Below are 14,409 nucleotides of genomic sequence, written 5' to 3'. Positions count from 1 at the left end.
AGCCCAGGAGAGATGGTGGAAACCCGCTGGAAAGGCCGGAACACGTCAAGCCACAGCCGCAGTGGCCGGGTGGTCGTTCAGGGACTCGATTGGTCCCTCAAGAGAATTTTGGGGTGAGATTTGATCATGCTGTTAGCCTGCATTGCGTAGGAGGTGCTGTAGCTTGTCTGTAGTTTACTTGGCAGAGCCAGAGGCAGCGTCACTGCGTAATACCGCACCGCACCCAATCTACCACCCACTTTTAGAAATGCTATGCTATGCTCTGCTAGGTTGAGCTGCAGACCGGGGCTAGAAACGGCTTGACTTTTCAAACCACCATTTCCTGTTCTTTCAACATCGTCACAACTATCGCGACAAGTGAGCTCTTTTGCCCACTCAACCGCGCACCATCTTTCGCTCCTTAGAAGCACTTCTCCCCCGGCAGAATTTTGTGTTTGACCTGGCTTAGCTTCTTCCAATCGTGACGATTTATTTCAACACGAAGCGAATTGTCGACTCCTGACCCCGTAACCCACTCGCCTCCCACGAACTTGACCCAGGTCTGCGCAACGACGTCACAGGTCGCTTGGAGCAAATTTTCGAGAACAGACAACTGTCTTTTTCACCACAGCTTCACTTAGAGCTGCAATCGCGTCAGCGACTCGAGCATATCGCCCATCCGTCAGCCGACGACAACCTCTTTGCCGACCTTGTTGGCAATAATCAACAATAAAAAACCTCCGGCGTCTTTTTCAGCGCATTCAGATACCAAATATCAACAGAAATGGCTCGTCCAAAGAGAGGGGTTAGGTTCCCCAATCGCAACGGTTCTGATGGACGAAGATCAAGCTTCAGCAGCGAGGATGGTGGCTCTCCCACCAAGCTCAAGTCCCAATCCTCGGGACAGCTGGAAACAGTGGACGAGGTAAGCAGACTCAAAGGAAGCGGCAGGGCCTCATCCCCAAGATCTACTGTTTGACTCGAGGCATTGTCGATTCATACCAGATTTTAGCTAACAGCCCTCACAGAAGCAGCCAGCAGTTAGCGAAAAGCAAGCCGAGTACGAAAAGAAAAAGGCCAACTTCATAACGCGCACTTTCTGGACCTTTGTCATGTTTGCGCTCTTCTTCGCCGCGCTCTTCATGGGCCACATCTACATCATCTGCATCATCACCGCTGTCCAGATCGTCTCCTTCAAAGAAGTCATCGCCATTGCCAATGTTCCCAGCCGTGCCCGCTCCCTGCGATCTACTAAGAGTCTCAACTGGTACTGGCTGGCGACTACCATGTACTTCCTCTATGGCGAGACGGTCATCTACTACTTCAAGCATATCATTCTGGTTGACAAGGTCCTGCTACCTCTGGCCACTCACCACCGCTTCATCAGCTTCATTCTCTATGTGTTCGGTAAGAAAGTCGCTCCCTGAGCTGCCATACACAGACTAATCGCGGCTAGGCTTCGTCTTCTTTGTCACATCTCTCCAAGCTGGACACTACAAGTTTCAGTTCACCAACTTTGCCTGGACACACATGGCTCTGTACCTCATTGTGGTCCAGGCTCATTTCATCATGAACAATGTCTTTGAGGGCATGATCTGGTTCTTCCTGCCCGCTGCTCTGGTCATCACCAACGATATCTTTGCTTACATCTGCGGTATCCTTTTCGGACGCACCCAGCTCATCAAACTGTCTCCCAAGAAGACCGTCGAGGGTTTCGTCGGTGCTTGGATCATGACCATCATTTTCGCCATGCTCCTTTCCAGCATCATGATGCGATCCAAGTATTTCATCTGCCCTGTTAACGACTTGGGCGCCAACATCTTCACTGGTCTTAAGTGTGATCCCAACCCGGTCTTCCTTCCCAAGACCTACGAGCTACCCGAGCTGTTCTTCCTCCCCGATACTGCGAACTTCTCCGTTACTATTGCTCCCATGCAGATTCATGCCCTCAACTTGGCTACCTTTGCCTCTCTGATCGCTCCCTTTGGCGGATTCTTCGCTTCAGGTCTCAAGCGCACTTTCAAGATCAAGGACTTTGGTGACTCTATCCCCGGACACGGAGGTATCACTGACCGCATGGACTGCCAGTTCATCATGGGTTTCTTCGCTTACATGTACTTCCACACCTTCATTGCCATCCATAAGGTCAGCCTTGGCAGCGTTCTGGAGACCGCAATCACCAGCCTCAACCCCGATGAGCAACTCGAGCTCGTCAAGGGAATGGGCCATTATCTCCGAAACCAAGGCATCCTAGCTGAAGACGTAAGTGCCTGCTTCTAAGTCTTTACTACGTCTTACTCACAAACAACAGGCTGTCGCTTGTATCGACAGGCTCCTGCCGGTAAAGCAATGAGTTCTCAACGAATAACTCAGGTCTTTTACGAGGCACGTTTTGATCATATTCAACTGGGCATATAGCCCCCTTTCCACTCACCCTGGCGTTTTCCTTAGTCATAGAGCTTTAACATGAGCTGTGCGTTTCCGAGTATTATCGGGGTCTGTACAGTTCAAGCCAATTATTGAGCTGTATTGTTGGGTATCGGGCAGCAAAGGCTTTGTGCCCGGGTTTACAGGCGCTATCGGTATTATGTAATGAGCAAATAATGTCCGCATTTCAGATGAAGGGTGGCTGTGAGATATAGACTCCTGTTGACGTGGGTCAAGTTGTTAAAGCCCTGGTGGGAAATTCTACAAAAGTATTCAACATCCACTCTAGAAGTATTGCAAACTATATGCATCATGTGTATGATTCAATCTACCTGTAATTTCCGTGCGCCACTCAATGGCCCTCTATGTTCTGTTTTCCATTTTCAATCTTGATCCTTTACAGCTTACTCTTACAATCTTCTTCTTATTCAATCTTGGTCTCCCAACCGCCTTCGGCTTCGAAAATTTCACCGACCGCCTTGCCAACCTCCAAGAGGTGACGGTCGCGATATCGCGGTGCGACGAGGGAGAGGCCGATGGGCATGCCGTGGTCACCCTTGAAGCCTGGCACATTCAGGACTGGGACATGAAGGCCCTACACGATCGTTAGTCATTGTAAGATTCGTACACAGTTTGTCACTTACGCTCCACATCGCGCAGAAAACATGGCTTCCTGTACTCTCCAGACCAACAGGGGCCTCATCCGGTACACTCGGCGTGATGATAGCTGCATACTGCGAGGCAATAAAGTCGAAGACAGGCCTCATGGCAGCCAATTTGTCGCTAGCCATCAGTTGCGTCTTGCGAGTGAAATTGTCGGAGTTCTCGACGTGCTCAATCAAGACTTGGCCGATTTGGTCTTTTCCAACTCTATACTCTGGTAGGAAAGAGGTACGGCCCTCGGTGTGAAGCCCAATACGATACCACTCTGGCACATCATCGAATGCCGAAGGAAGCTCAAGCTCATGTACTTCTGCGCCATGGGATCTGAGAAGATCTGCAGCGCGGGCGAGAGCGTCTTGGGTTCCAGGACCAGCCATGGGCCAGATGCTCGTCTTACAGATTGCGAAACGTGCCCCTACGATGCCTTGAAAAGAACGATCTTCGTCTTCGTCATCTTGAAGAGCAAAGACATCGGCCAGAAGGACCAGATCTTCGACACGTCGTCCATACCATCCAAGAGTGTCGTACATCAGAGCGTATATCTTCTGACCTTCGCGAGATACAGAGTTCCAGGTTGGCTTGAACCCATAAATCCCATTGAATGATGCAGGGCGAATCATTGATCCGCCTGTCTGTGTCCCAAGGGCCATGGGGGCTTGGAGATCGGCAACAGCAGCTCCGGAGCCGCTGGATGATCCGCCCGGAGTGCGTAGAGGATCATGAGGATTGCGGGTCTTGGGGCCGACATGGATAGCAGCAAACTCGGTGGTAGTTGTTTTACCTAGCCTGTTAGATGCAAGTGTGCAAAGCGTATGTAGAACATACCGAAGATGAGGGCACCAGCATGACGAAGGATTCGTACGGAAGCAGCATCTATCTCAGGGAAATGGCCATCATATAGTGGCGAGTTGAACTGAGTAGGCATGTCTATACGATAGTAAGCTCCAGTCATAGTGTCGGATATAAGTTTGGCCAACTAACCTTTTGTGTAAATGACATCCTTCACAGCGATTGGGAGTCCATGAAGAGGCCCTCTATTTTTCTTAGGGATCTCATCTAGAAGTCTTGCTTCCTGCATGACCCTCTTTTCATCCAGGTATGCCCAAGCTTTGACGTCTTCATCGCGTGCCTTGATCCTTTCAAGTAAAGACTCGGCATACTCTTGGACCGACATCTCATCAGCCTGGATCTTCCCAAGAGCTTCAGAAGCCGTGAGTTTCCATGGCTCGATATGATGAGTTTTGGAAGGAGACATTGCTTTTTCTTGGTCCCTCTACTGTGGAGTCTTGCTCCTGCATACAACTAGTGTTAGGGAGTTCAGATAGTCTAGTCTTATTTCCAATGCCCCGCGATAGTGAACCTTGACACTCCAAGTCAACATCTCAGAAGGGATTGATTTGGGGAGTCTCATATGTTATATACCTTTTTTTCTGTTCGCCCCTTATGAGCAGCCTGGACTTCGGGCACTAATGCAACGTCTCTATTCTGTAGGCCGGTCGGTGAGAGTCCGTAGCCTATAGGACGCATGTGCGGAAGGCCTCAAGTTGTCAAACATTCGTCTCCTGAATCCGGGCCCTAATGCAGTGCGGGCCGAGCTGCCAACGGATACTCTATCTCAATATGGCAATAGACGTAATTGTGGACTTGCTCCGTCGTCCGTACACCGAGACGTTTTTCTGTGTAACTCGGAGCAGCCCAACAAGAAGCAGAGTCGTCTCTCCGAAGTCGTGATTGGATTTTCCGGTGACTATCCGGTGTGAGGCGAAGTTGATATTGTCGAGACGAGATGAAGGGTTGGGAGGGACAGCATAGAAGGATTGTCGGACAGGAGACGTTAGTTAAACGACTCGAGAAGGAGGTCAAGGCGGAGTTATGCTTCTCGTTCGTTCGGGCATTAGACCTCGGGGTGCACGAAGGCATCCAGCACAAGGCCCAACAGGAAGCTATTCCGGACCACAATGCAAAGATTCTCCTCGTTCTAAGGTTTCAGCTAGTATCAGTCAGCCAGAAAATAGCTCGGTAACACCCGGTCTTCCGGAACAACGTCTAACATGACGGATGATAGGAGAAGTCAGAAGAGGCTAGTCAAACCTAAGAAGCAATCAAGGTCGAGAAGTCCTTAGTTGAGACAGGGTTCGATGCATGAGGGGGACGTCACGGGATAAGTGCTCGAAACTTCGGCACTTGAGAGGGATCTACAGAGGAGGTGAATCCTAAGCTTAGCTACTGTATACAAGTCGAACTCTGATTGTATGGTTGAGCGCAGCTGAGGTAGGGGTTCGAAGTCTGGTAAGTTTACTAGTGACAAAGACTCGACGCCACGTACCAGCATCCCGGTATTGTGTAAGAGATAGGTGAGAACAACCTCGTTCATGATTCCTGTTCCCTTTGTTTACTTTGCAGGCTGGCCATGATACAGTCAGCGATTGGACATGGCGTTGAGCTGAAGTGACATCGCCATTTGCCTCAACAGCTTCATTACAACCCTCATTTTCCCTTCCCTGTCCTCATACTATGACTTCTCGTAAGCCAACAGCCACAAACAATGGTGATCCTCGACACGCAATCCTTAGCCTTGCTTCGTCTTCCTTGCCTCATCTCAAACCTTGCTGATTTTATTTTTCCTTTCTTTTTCCTCGCAAAACATCTCCGCCACCATACTGAACAAGGCCATACCCTGTACCCTATGAACCTGTTAGAACAATTTCATTTCTTTTTCTGTTCTCATCCGTTGTTAGCAACGTCGCTTTTAGATGCCCAATCGCGTCGATCGGCTTCTGGAAGACCGGTGAGCCGGGGTAGTGGCGTCCAACTTCCCGTAAGCCACGCTGATGATCCATGGCGGTAAACTCTGGCTTGGCCCTGACTCTGCAGATGAGGCTAGAGTCGGTGAGTTGAAGACTTCATGCAATCTATAATGAGGCTTGAATTTGCCAATATTCCCTGCGTATGTGATTTACAGATATAATGCTGGATCTCTTGCATCTGTAGGCCTCGGCCTCGGAATACTACGTCGATGTAAACGGTTGACACACGATCTCAGTAGAATGAAGGTTTAGGCGATCATAAGCTAAGGAAGCTTCTCTTGACTTTAGTTTGATTGACAACAGGCATGGATATGGATGCGGTATCAGGGGTCTTATACGAGCTGCCATGCTGCGTAGTGACGAATTGATGTTGTCCTTCTTATGGTAGCTTTCCGATACGATTGAACAAGAAAAGGCCGCGTCTCGGCTACAGGTCTGAGTCCTCCAATGCCGGTCTGTTCAATCTCTCAGTGCTTGTATCTATGTATTGATTCGTAATGTTCCTTGAATGAACCAACATGTCATATTGCATCAGGTCAATTCCTCAGGTGATATGATGTCCTGGGTTTATGCATTGCAGTTATTCGCAGCAAGCCATGCGGCAGCTTTAGCGAGTGTAACGGTGAAGAGTTTTGTGTCCTGCATATTTTCACGATAGCCACGCAAGACATTGGCTGCGGAGAGGCGCTACAGCTTGTCATTTACGACAACGAGATCTGGCCGAATCAAGGTACTCAAAGCGCCTTAGTTCAGGTCCTGTTAAGTTGCTGAGGCTCAACGGCAATGCCGATCCAATGTGACATCAAGAGTCATAGGTTATGACGATTGCCCAGCAGATTCCGCCTCAGATGAGGCTTGATGTGAGGCTGTAGGTCGATATTAATAGCTGCAGCACTTTATCCTACACATGAATACTCGAAATACGGGCGATGCTGAAAATTGAGGCCTAATTTTATTTATTTTATGATCCGTTCTATTCGTAACCCATGTCTCCTCTGAGGTGATCCGTCTGTTATTACGTCTCATCTAATTTTTTGGTGTAGAAGCTCCGGTCATGATAATTCGTCCGTCGACCACCGGAGCAATGCAGGTTGTCCAATCAACCGTGTACTCGCCCTCTTTGAGAGGATCACAGATACTAGTCTTGACCTTTGCCTTGAGCGCCCACTTCGTGAAGAACTTGCGCATCAAGAGAATCTCGAAGTCGAGTCTCGCGCCGTCGGGATCCTCAAACTCTTCCTCCTCGCGATCCTTCTCATGAAGTTCCTCGTCGCTGGTTTCGTTGTCGTCATGGGGCTTCATATTGATGCTGAAGCGGCGTTTGAGGAACCTGCCCCAGGGGTCGTTTGCGTCCTTTTTCACACTTTCGGTGCGTTTGTCCTTGGGTAAATTCTCTGCTACAGCCTTGAGGTTGGGAAAGTCGACGTTGAAAGTGGTTCGGACGGGTGAGACGGGAGTCTCGCATTTTTGGGCAACCTTGACCCAATGTTGCGCAAGATTCTTCCATCGTCCTACTGTCAAAAGACCCATGAAGTACTGACGGAGCATGGCCGAGATAAGAATGCCATTTTCTTCCTCGATAATCTCCTCCGCTTGTCCACCCTCAGACTTGACCAGCAAGCTGGTGAAACCATCTGTCGTCGCTGTTAGCTCTCCGTTCTCTACATGCAAATTGTTTCAACTTACCCTTTCCTCGTCCCATGTATCCTCGGGTACAGAGCACATAGAGTTTCTCCGGCTCATAGGGCTTTCCACCAATTTCCGCCCACAACACTCTCTCCCCTCTAGGTCGGGAGGGATCAAACTCGAATCGAATGTTGGAAACCTGGGGAAATCGACCTTCCAGAGCAGGATACATAGCTACACTGTTCTCAAGCGCGTCAAAGATAGCTTGACCTGTCACTCTGAGCAACACGACAGGGTCCTCGAATGGAAAGCAGGTCGTGATATCCTTGATGCGAATCGCACCTGGGGGGTAGATTTGGTCTCCACGGATAGTACCAGATGCCATGATTGTGCAATCAGCGCCATGATGCTGTCTCATGACATCGCACACAAAGTTTCCGATGTTGGACTCCTTAAGGCGAACTGTGCTGAAACGAGCATCTAGAGGTGTAGCAGTGTATCCAATAGGCCTTGCCAGCGACTGGTTGAGTTTGGAGGTGAGTTCATCTACCGTTTTTAGTGTTGAAGGGTCTTCCTCGATAGACGAAATAATATCTCTTCGCCAGATGTCAAAATCCCACTTGGAAGGGTCATCTTCTTTGCGACGAGCCTCGATGTAACTCAGGTTCTTGAAGTCGGTACCAGATCGAAGCACGTGAGTCCCATTGATGAGGCTGTGAGCATAGAAATGGTCGTGCCCGCCGAGTATGATATCGATGAGTCCTTCTGTCTGTTCTGCCAACTTGTTGTCATTGGGTTCTCGCATATGGCTTAGACAGACAATGATCTCTGCACCGTCCTCCCGCAACTTCGGGACGAGCTCTTTGGCAACGGCAGTGGCGGATCTGTACTCCAGATTGGGCGGTAGACTGTTGATGGTCTCAAGCCACTCTCTCTCACCCAAACCGATGAGACCAACCTTGATGCCATTCGAAGTGGTGATCATATGTGTCTTCTTCGCATGGCCAACCGGTGTGTCACCGCCAATATCATGGTCGATGACGTTTGCGAGCAGCCATGGGAACTTGTTCTGACTTGAGAGATGCTCAAACTGCTTGACACCAAAATCGAAGTCGTGGTTCTGTGATTTGAGGTTGGTTAGTTACCAAGTCGGTCAAGGGTGGTATGACCTACCCACCCCTACACAAGAGCAGTCCGTTCCAATCAGATCAAGAACGGGGACCATGTGTTGACCTAAGTCGAATATTCAATATCTAGATATAAAAGCCATCATTCCCTGGTTGTAAAACTCACCCTTGGTCACGGTACTCTCCAAGCTGGGGTTAAAGACATCTCCAGAAAAGAGCGTCAGGGCTTTAGGCTGATCCTTGAACTGCTCGCCTTCCTGGTACTGGCGGCACACGCTGATAAATCTTGGCAGACCACCCACAGGCTCAGCACTCGAAGGGTCCAAGTGATAGACGTCGTTGTAGTGAATCAGCCTCAAATCGGGAGGTGAATCAGCTTGGCCCTGATGCTCGACACGACCTGAGGCGTAGGTGACTTGAGGTTCCGCAGTGGGCTCTCCGGCCTCTGCGGGGGCAGTGTCTTTGACCATTGGTGACAATATCAATGATGATGTTGAAATAATAGAGTATTTATTTAGGATAGTTGTTCTTTTGAAGAATAAAAACAGAATTCTTCAAAGAGCGGAATGATGACAGATTCAAAGGTAACGAGGCGCAGCTGAAGCTTTACCCTTACGTCTCTCCTCTCTTCCTCCTCAAAAGTCCAGCGCTAACGGCAGCTTGCAGGACGGTCCCCGGGGAATGGATCCAGTAGACCAGTCAGCACGTGACGCTATGAATAGCGATGGTCATAAATTACTTTGTGTCTGTTGATGATTTGCTGCAGGAGAAGCTTTGATGTTTGGGGCCTGCGAGTAACCAACACAGCATGTAACGCTGACGGTGTTTCTTCAGCAGCGAGGGGTGATTCTCTTATTTTAACGTTGTGAGACATCCTGCAGACATGGCGCGCGGGAAAAGGAATTAAAGGCACTGAAATGTGCAGAAGAAAAGGGTAGCTGCCGGATATGTCGGTGAAGAAAAGGTCTGAGACCCAATACCTAAAGTTGGTTGTGATACTCGAAATGCTTCGTTCCATGTGGATAGCTTCCTTTGTCCTGGACCTACTATCCAGCCATTGGCCATCGTCATAATTCCAATTACTAAAACTGAACCCTGTGGTTTCACGAACAATGCCCTGCTTCTCATTGGGTGCTCAGGCCAAAAGCCAGGTATTCACTCTAGATGCGACTATATAGGGTAGCAAATTAACCACTTCACTTCAAGATCTCCAAACTTGCAGGCAACGCGCTCTGCTCAATCCACGCTCTAATTACATCAGAAAATAGCTTTGGCTTTTGCAAATTCCATGTATGCACTGCTCCTCTGACTACCGCACCCAGTGAACCCTCGACGGGCATTTCCCTACCCATTCTCCTCACCGCCTCAGCATCGTCAATGCCTTCTGCCGCAATCGCCAGCGTCTTCACTGGCAGCATCCTGATATCTTCCCATTTGAGCTCCAACAGTCCCGTGTCCACAGCACGAATCACTTCCCATCTCCTATTGTGTCGCATCTCTTCTAGTAGTTCTTCATGGTGACGCATGCCGCGACCTTTGACAGCCACGAGCATATACAGCCATGTCGGTACCAGTTCGAGAAGCACTAACATAGCGTAGTAGGTGATGCTCGGATAGCGGGCAACCCATGCCCAGTGGCCCTCCATGGGGTGCCCCGCGGTGACAATGGCAGAGAGGACCAGCTCCGGATGTTGCCGGCTGATACGGAGAGTGATGAAAGCACCCATGGAGAGGCCGACAACGTGGGCCCGGCCGCCATGTGCGTGTCGCCGGATGAGCACGGCCACCCGCTCTGCGGAGCTGGAGATATTCGCAGGGAGAATACTGCGGGATTGAGAATGACCGCTGATATCGGGGGCGATGATGTGATAATCGGATACGTAAGGAATCACGTAGGACCACTCAAGGTGTGAGTTAAGTAGGCCATGTAAAAGTATCACTGTGATTGGTTTGTCTTGGTTGAGACTGACAAAGAAGAGCTCTTGCTCTGCCTCGGTCGTTTCTGGCGATGCCATCTTTGTGGGATCTTATGAAAGAACCATTATTAAAATGCATGTGTATTTGGCTGAAGTCACGACAAGACAAGTCGAAAAGGATCATGCCATCCCTTCTAGGCTTTAGCTGTTCAGCTGATTTCAGCTGGCTACGCCGCAGCCATCCTGATCTATTATCATATCACCAATAGACAAGTTATAAGATTGACGAGATGCAATGTTACCGACATCGGCAGTCACGAAAAACAAACGTGGAAACTTTTTTAACTTTCCGATTTGGAACATCAGCTCTGGAATCTTGTTTCGCACCTAGTCAACCGCGTCACTCTTCTTCAGGTGTTTTGACAGCAGCGTGGTAATGATGATCATCACTACTGTTCCCAAACATTCGCCAAGATGTTTGCATCTCAGGGTGACTTCTGTTATAGGGCTGGTAAACTTATCGTAAAGAGCCTGCAACAAGTTTCATCCCAGGTCTTATGCCCTAAGGTTGAGAACAATATCTGAGTGTGGTATCAGCCGCGTTTCCAAGGTGATCATACATAAGCCGTCGAGATACCGATCGGATGGTCGTCGTTCCTGTTGCAAGAGAGTTTCACCGTCGCGACGCCGTTTCTGCCACTACACTTTTCGCTTCATCTGGCGCCACTATCAATATCCACAAATTCCGCAGCTGAGGATCGTCGAGGAAAAGCCTGACTCAATTGACCTCCTTATCCCTTGGCGCTAGAGGCTATGTGGCAGGCGAGGTGAAAAGTCGCTAGGTGCCCTGTTTCATAAACCGTTGATGGGACTTTTTTCGAAGCGCCATGGTGAAGAAATCCTCTGGTTTATGGAGAATTCCAAGTCCATGAAAAACGTTCAAGAAGAGTTGAAAATGAAGCCATCACCGACTCACAATGGACTGACGTTGACAGGGAGCGCACCCAATAGCCACCAGATCTGGTGCCGCAAGCTAGCCGGCGAGACGCCATGTGGAACAGGGGTCATGGCCTGAAGAGCCCCTGGCTAAGGGCAGCCGTTGCCCCTAGCGGTCCCTGACACGGCGGCCATGCTCATGCAGGTTAGAGTGACCGTTGGCAGGCCTGGGCTGCGATCTTGGCTGACCAGGGTTGAATATTGTAGTTAATCTGACCGCATCAATGGTTATTGTGAGTTTATCAAGATGCAATCGAAGCCAGTATGGCCTGATGGATAGAACGATACCTGTAGAATTGTCTCGCAGTGTTTCTCTATCAGCGTTTCACTAGCCAAGCCAAACAACAGCTAAACCTCTCGGTTCCAAAGTCGACCTCTCCCTGGTCCAACCTGAAACGAGCTCACCCACCACCCTCACCAGAGTCACTCCAAGGTCTGCACTGCTTGGCCTGCTTGGCTCGCTTTCTCGTGATTGAGTTTGCAGCCATGTCCACGCTAGTCTCCATGGCCCCGATCTTGACACCGCCACAACGAGGGAGCCAGGAGAACCAACATCTTGGCCCTGCCTGTGACAAGTCCAGAACACAGACGAGACAAGCCTGGCACTCGTCAACATCGATATGTGTTTTGTTATTACCATTGTGAAGCACAACAGCCGTCACGATGCCAGTTGATGTCACCTATATCGCCAATATCAACACAATAGCCGCTCACAGCCTCATAGTTCCATAGTTTCAACTGCTCTTCAGCCAACCAAATAACATCAACTCCAACTTCCAAGCACTCCCCTTGCAACCGCTGGTCCCACGATAGCACGTTCCCCAAACCCTTCTGCCAACTAAAAGGACCTACTGTGCCGCTCTACCGGGCCCCATTACTGCTTTCGATTCTTCGCCCCTCCCTTTCAATCTCGTTATTTTGGCTGTTAAAAGTCAAGTCAGTCCAGGTCTGTCTTGGTCTGGTACGATTCGAGCGGCGCGTGGGCTGGTCCCCAATTTTTTCTCTTCTTCCCCCCTTGTTCTCTCATACTTCTTTTTATTCCTTTTACTATTAGACGATCTGCCATTTGGCTGATCTTCGATACTTTAACTTATTTTGCTTCCTTGTTCTTCTTTCCTTACTCCATATCTCTTATAATAAGTACCGATCGTTGCCGGTGGTGGAGCTACCTGATTGTCACGACGACTTCATTATTGGGATTTTGAGATTCTATACCCACTCAATTCAGCTCGACGCATATAATCACTCCACAGGCAGTGGTTCAATTACAACAATTCTCACCGCAGGACGGAAAGAAAGAGAGCTATTTTGTTAATTTGGACGAAAAAAGAAGACGGATTGGATATCGCTACGGATCACGGTCTCACGTATAGAAAAAACGGCCTACAGAAATCACTCAGACGAAAGATACGCAGAGCACTCAGAAAGAGCTTGGAAGAGAAGACACGAGAAAATGGCTTCGGCCTTGTCAATTCGTCTCGCGGCAGCAGCCCTTTTCGCCCTTTCAGTAACAGCACAGTCATCACCCGCCATGTCCATTGAGTCCTTTATTCGAGCAGCTGATGATGTTCTCCACCGACCATACGTTTCCCTACTATCAACGCCGCTCGCTGAGCGTGATGGGAACGCCACAGTCGAGCAGCTTCCCGCAGGAGATGTTCCTCTGACAAAGGATGGCTCGTTGAACATGACGGCCTGGAACATGGACACCAACGCTGCATGCCGCTCAGTTCTCGGTGGACTGCACAAGAGCACAAACCCTTCTGGAACATGCGTGTGCTATAATCTTCCCTCACTCGATGTGAAGACTGGTGTTTTCGAGGCTGATATTCGACTGTATCAAGTTTCTCAAGCCAGAGGTAGTTTTGCAGCTGTTGCACCCGAGGATATCAATGTTGGAATCTCATATACGGGTGCAAGTGTTATGCCCATTCAGCCTGCGGATGTCAATGGCACAGGTCTAACAGGCGGTAAGCCTGGTATGGGAAAGAGAGAAGAGGGAATGCAACTCCTACAAGCATATATGTTGGTTGGAAAGATCGATGCGGACAAGATGACGGATAACATGACTATGTAAGATTTCACACTCACATCTCACTTCATTCACATATACTGACTTTCTCAGGGACGAGCTCGAATCCCATATCATGCCAACCCTCACCCTCACTGCCCGCAACAGCACAGGCAGTACCATCCGCACCAACGTCTCCATCAACGAAGCCGCTTTTCTCACTGGCGTCTTCTCCCAAGATGTTGTCATGTCTGACTTCGCTATGGCCTCAGCCGCCGTCGAAGACCAGGTCGCCGCTCTCAACAACGGCACTGTCGCCTTTGTCCTCCCAGGCGTACAGCTCATGGTCCTCCCCATTGGTCTTATCATGATGAGCGTCTGGCTGCTCATCTTTGTCTCAGCTGTTGGCTTCGGCACATATGAGCGCTACAACTATGCTCTCATGTATAAACGCAGGCAAGCTGTCACAATGCCCAAGAAGGCGACAATATGAAGCAGGACATGAAGTTGGGATATAATCAAGCGAGCTTTTCATTACTCTTACGGCCATGCATAGCGTTGTCGACTCTTTTTTTTCTTTACTACTTTAACTCTCATAAGCGTGTCATTTCCACTCTGCCGATATTTCAGGCACCATATGACTTTTTAGTTGATATCCGACCTCACATGGTCCCTAGATTCACTTTCTACACTACAACAATAGATAGTCTCATAGCATCAATGTACTAGCCGCTATATGGCTGAACAATCACCTTCTAAGCAGTATAAAGTTCATCCCCCATATTCGGCATCTGGGGTGAGATGTCAGATTGTGGGACGATTCCCCTCTACATGAAACACCATCATAAAGTACTGAA

The 14,409-nt window shown here is 49.3% G+C and overlaps 7 protein-coding genes across 11 annotated transcripts; 2 read left to right on the top strand and 5 right to left on the bottom strand.

Moving 5' to 3' along the window:
• Nucleotides 1-4: 4 nt before the first annotated feature.
• FOIG_04287 (phosphatidate cytidylyltransferase) lies at nt 5-2,886 on the top strand. 2 transcript variants are annotated; one of them, XM_031202448.1, is made up of 4 exons: nt 5-904; nt 1,008-1,386; nt 1,436-2,241; nt 2,291-2,886. In XM_031202448.1, the coding sequence occupies exons 1-4, from the start codon at nt 764-766 to the stop codon at nt 2,330-2,332; spliced, it is 1,368 nt and encodes a 455-aa protein (XP_031067895.1). In that variant the 5' UTR covers nt 5-763; the 3' UTR covers nt 2,333-2,886. The 2 variants fall into 2 exon arrangements, with proteins under 2 accessions (XP_031067895.1, XP_031067896.1); XM_031202449.1 differs by having other exon boundaries at nt 1,436-2,886.
• Nucleotides 2,831-4,324, bottom strand: FOIG_04286 (amidase; the record flags this gene model as incomplete). The annotated part of the gene is made up of 4 exons (XM_031202447.1): nt 2,831-3,001; nt 3,051-3,850; nt 3,895-3,996; nt 4,051-4,324. 4 exons carry the CDS (start codon nt 4,322-4,324, stop codon nt 2,831-2,833), a joined length of 1,347 nt encoding a protein of 448 aa, XP_031067894.1.
• A 12-nt stretch (nt 4,325-4,336) lies between these two features.
• FOIG_04285 (uncharacterized protein) lies at nt 4,337-5,095 on the bottom strand. The gene is made up of 2 exons (XM_031202446.1): nt 4,492-5,095; nt 4,337-4,429 (listed from the first exon to the last, which is right to left on the bottom strand). The coding sequence occupies exon 1, from the start codon at nt 4,987-4,989 to the stop codon at nt 4,645-4,647; it is 345 nt and encodes a 114-aa protein (XP_031067893.1). The 5' UTR covers nt 4,990-5,095; the 3' UTR covers nt 4,337-4,429; nt 4,492-4,644.
• A 1,681-nt stretch (nt 5,096-6,776) lies between these two features.
• FOIG_04284 (uncharacterized protein) lies at nt 6,777-9,626 on the bottom strand. Of its 4 annotated transcripts, XM_031202442.1 has the most exons (4): nt 8,796-9,626; nt 8,680-8,735; nt 7,563-8,622; nt 6,777-7,510 (listed from the first exon to the last, which is right to left on the bottom strand). In XM_031202442.1, the coding sequence occupies exons 1-4, from the start codon at nt 9,097-9,099 to the stop codon at nt 6,903-6,905; spliced, it is 2,028 nt and encodes a 675-aa protein (XP_031067889.1). In that variant the 5' UTR covers nt 9,100-9,626; the 3' UTR covers nt 6,777-6,902. The 4 variants fall into 4 exon arrangements, with proteins under 4 accessions (XP_031067889.1, XP_031067892.1, XP_031067891.1 ...); XM_031202445.1 differs by having other exon boundaries at nt 7,563-8,735; XM_031202443.1 differs by having other exon boundaries at nt 6,798-7,510; nt 8,680-9,614.
• A 21-nt stretch (nt 9,627-9,647) lies between these two features.
• FOIG_04283 (uncharacterized protein) lies at nt 9,648-11,483 on the bottom strand. The gene has a single exon (XM_031202441.1). It carries the CDS (start codon nt 10,642-10,644, stop codon nt 9,826-9,828), a length of 819 nt encoding a protein of 272 aa, XP_031067888.1. The 5' UTR covers nt 10,645-11,483; the 3' UTR covers nt 9,648-9,825.
• Nucleotides 11,484-11,650: 167 nt separating this feature from the next.
• FOIG_04282 (uncharacterized protein) lies at nt 11,651-12,029 on the bottom strand (the record flags this gene model as incomplete). Its single annotated transcript, XM_031202440.1, has 2 exons — nt 11,651-11,855; nt 11,947-12,029. 2 exons carry the CDS (start codon nt 12,027-12,029, stop codon nt 11,651-11,653), a joined length of 288 nt encoding a protein of 95 aa, XP_031067887.1.
• Nucleotides 12,030-12,127: 98 nt separating this feature from the next.
• FOIG_04281 (uncharacterized protein) lies at nt 12,128-14,402 on the top strand. Its single transcript, XM_031202439.1, has 2 exons — nt 12,128-13,614; nt 13,667-14,402. Exons 1-2 carry the CDS (start codon nt 12,995-12,997, stop codon nt 14,043-14,045), a joined length of 999 nt encoding a protein of 332 aa, XP_031067886.1. The 5' UTR covers nt 12,128-12,994; the 3' UTR covers nt 14,046-14,402.
• Nucleotides 14,403-14,409: the final 7 nt, after the last annotated feature.

The sequence above is a fragment of the Fusarium odoratissimum genome (genome assembly GCF_000260195.1).
Source record: "Fusarium odoratissimum NRRL 54006 unplaced genomic scaffold supercont1.5, whole genome shotgun sequence".
NCBI lineage: Eukaryota > Fungi > Ascomycota > Sordariomycetes > Hypocreales > Nectriaceae > Fusarium > Fusarium odoratissimum.
The sequence above is the reverse complement of the archived record's forward strand: the minus strand, read 5'-3'. Positions and strand labels throughout refer to the sequence as shown.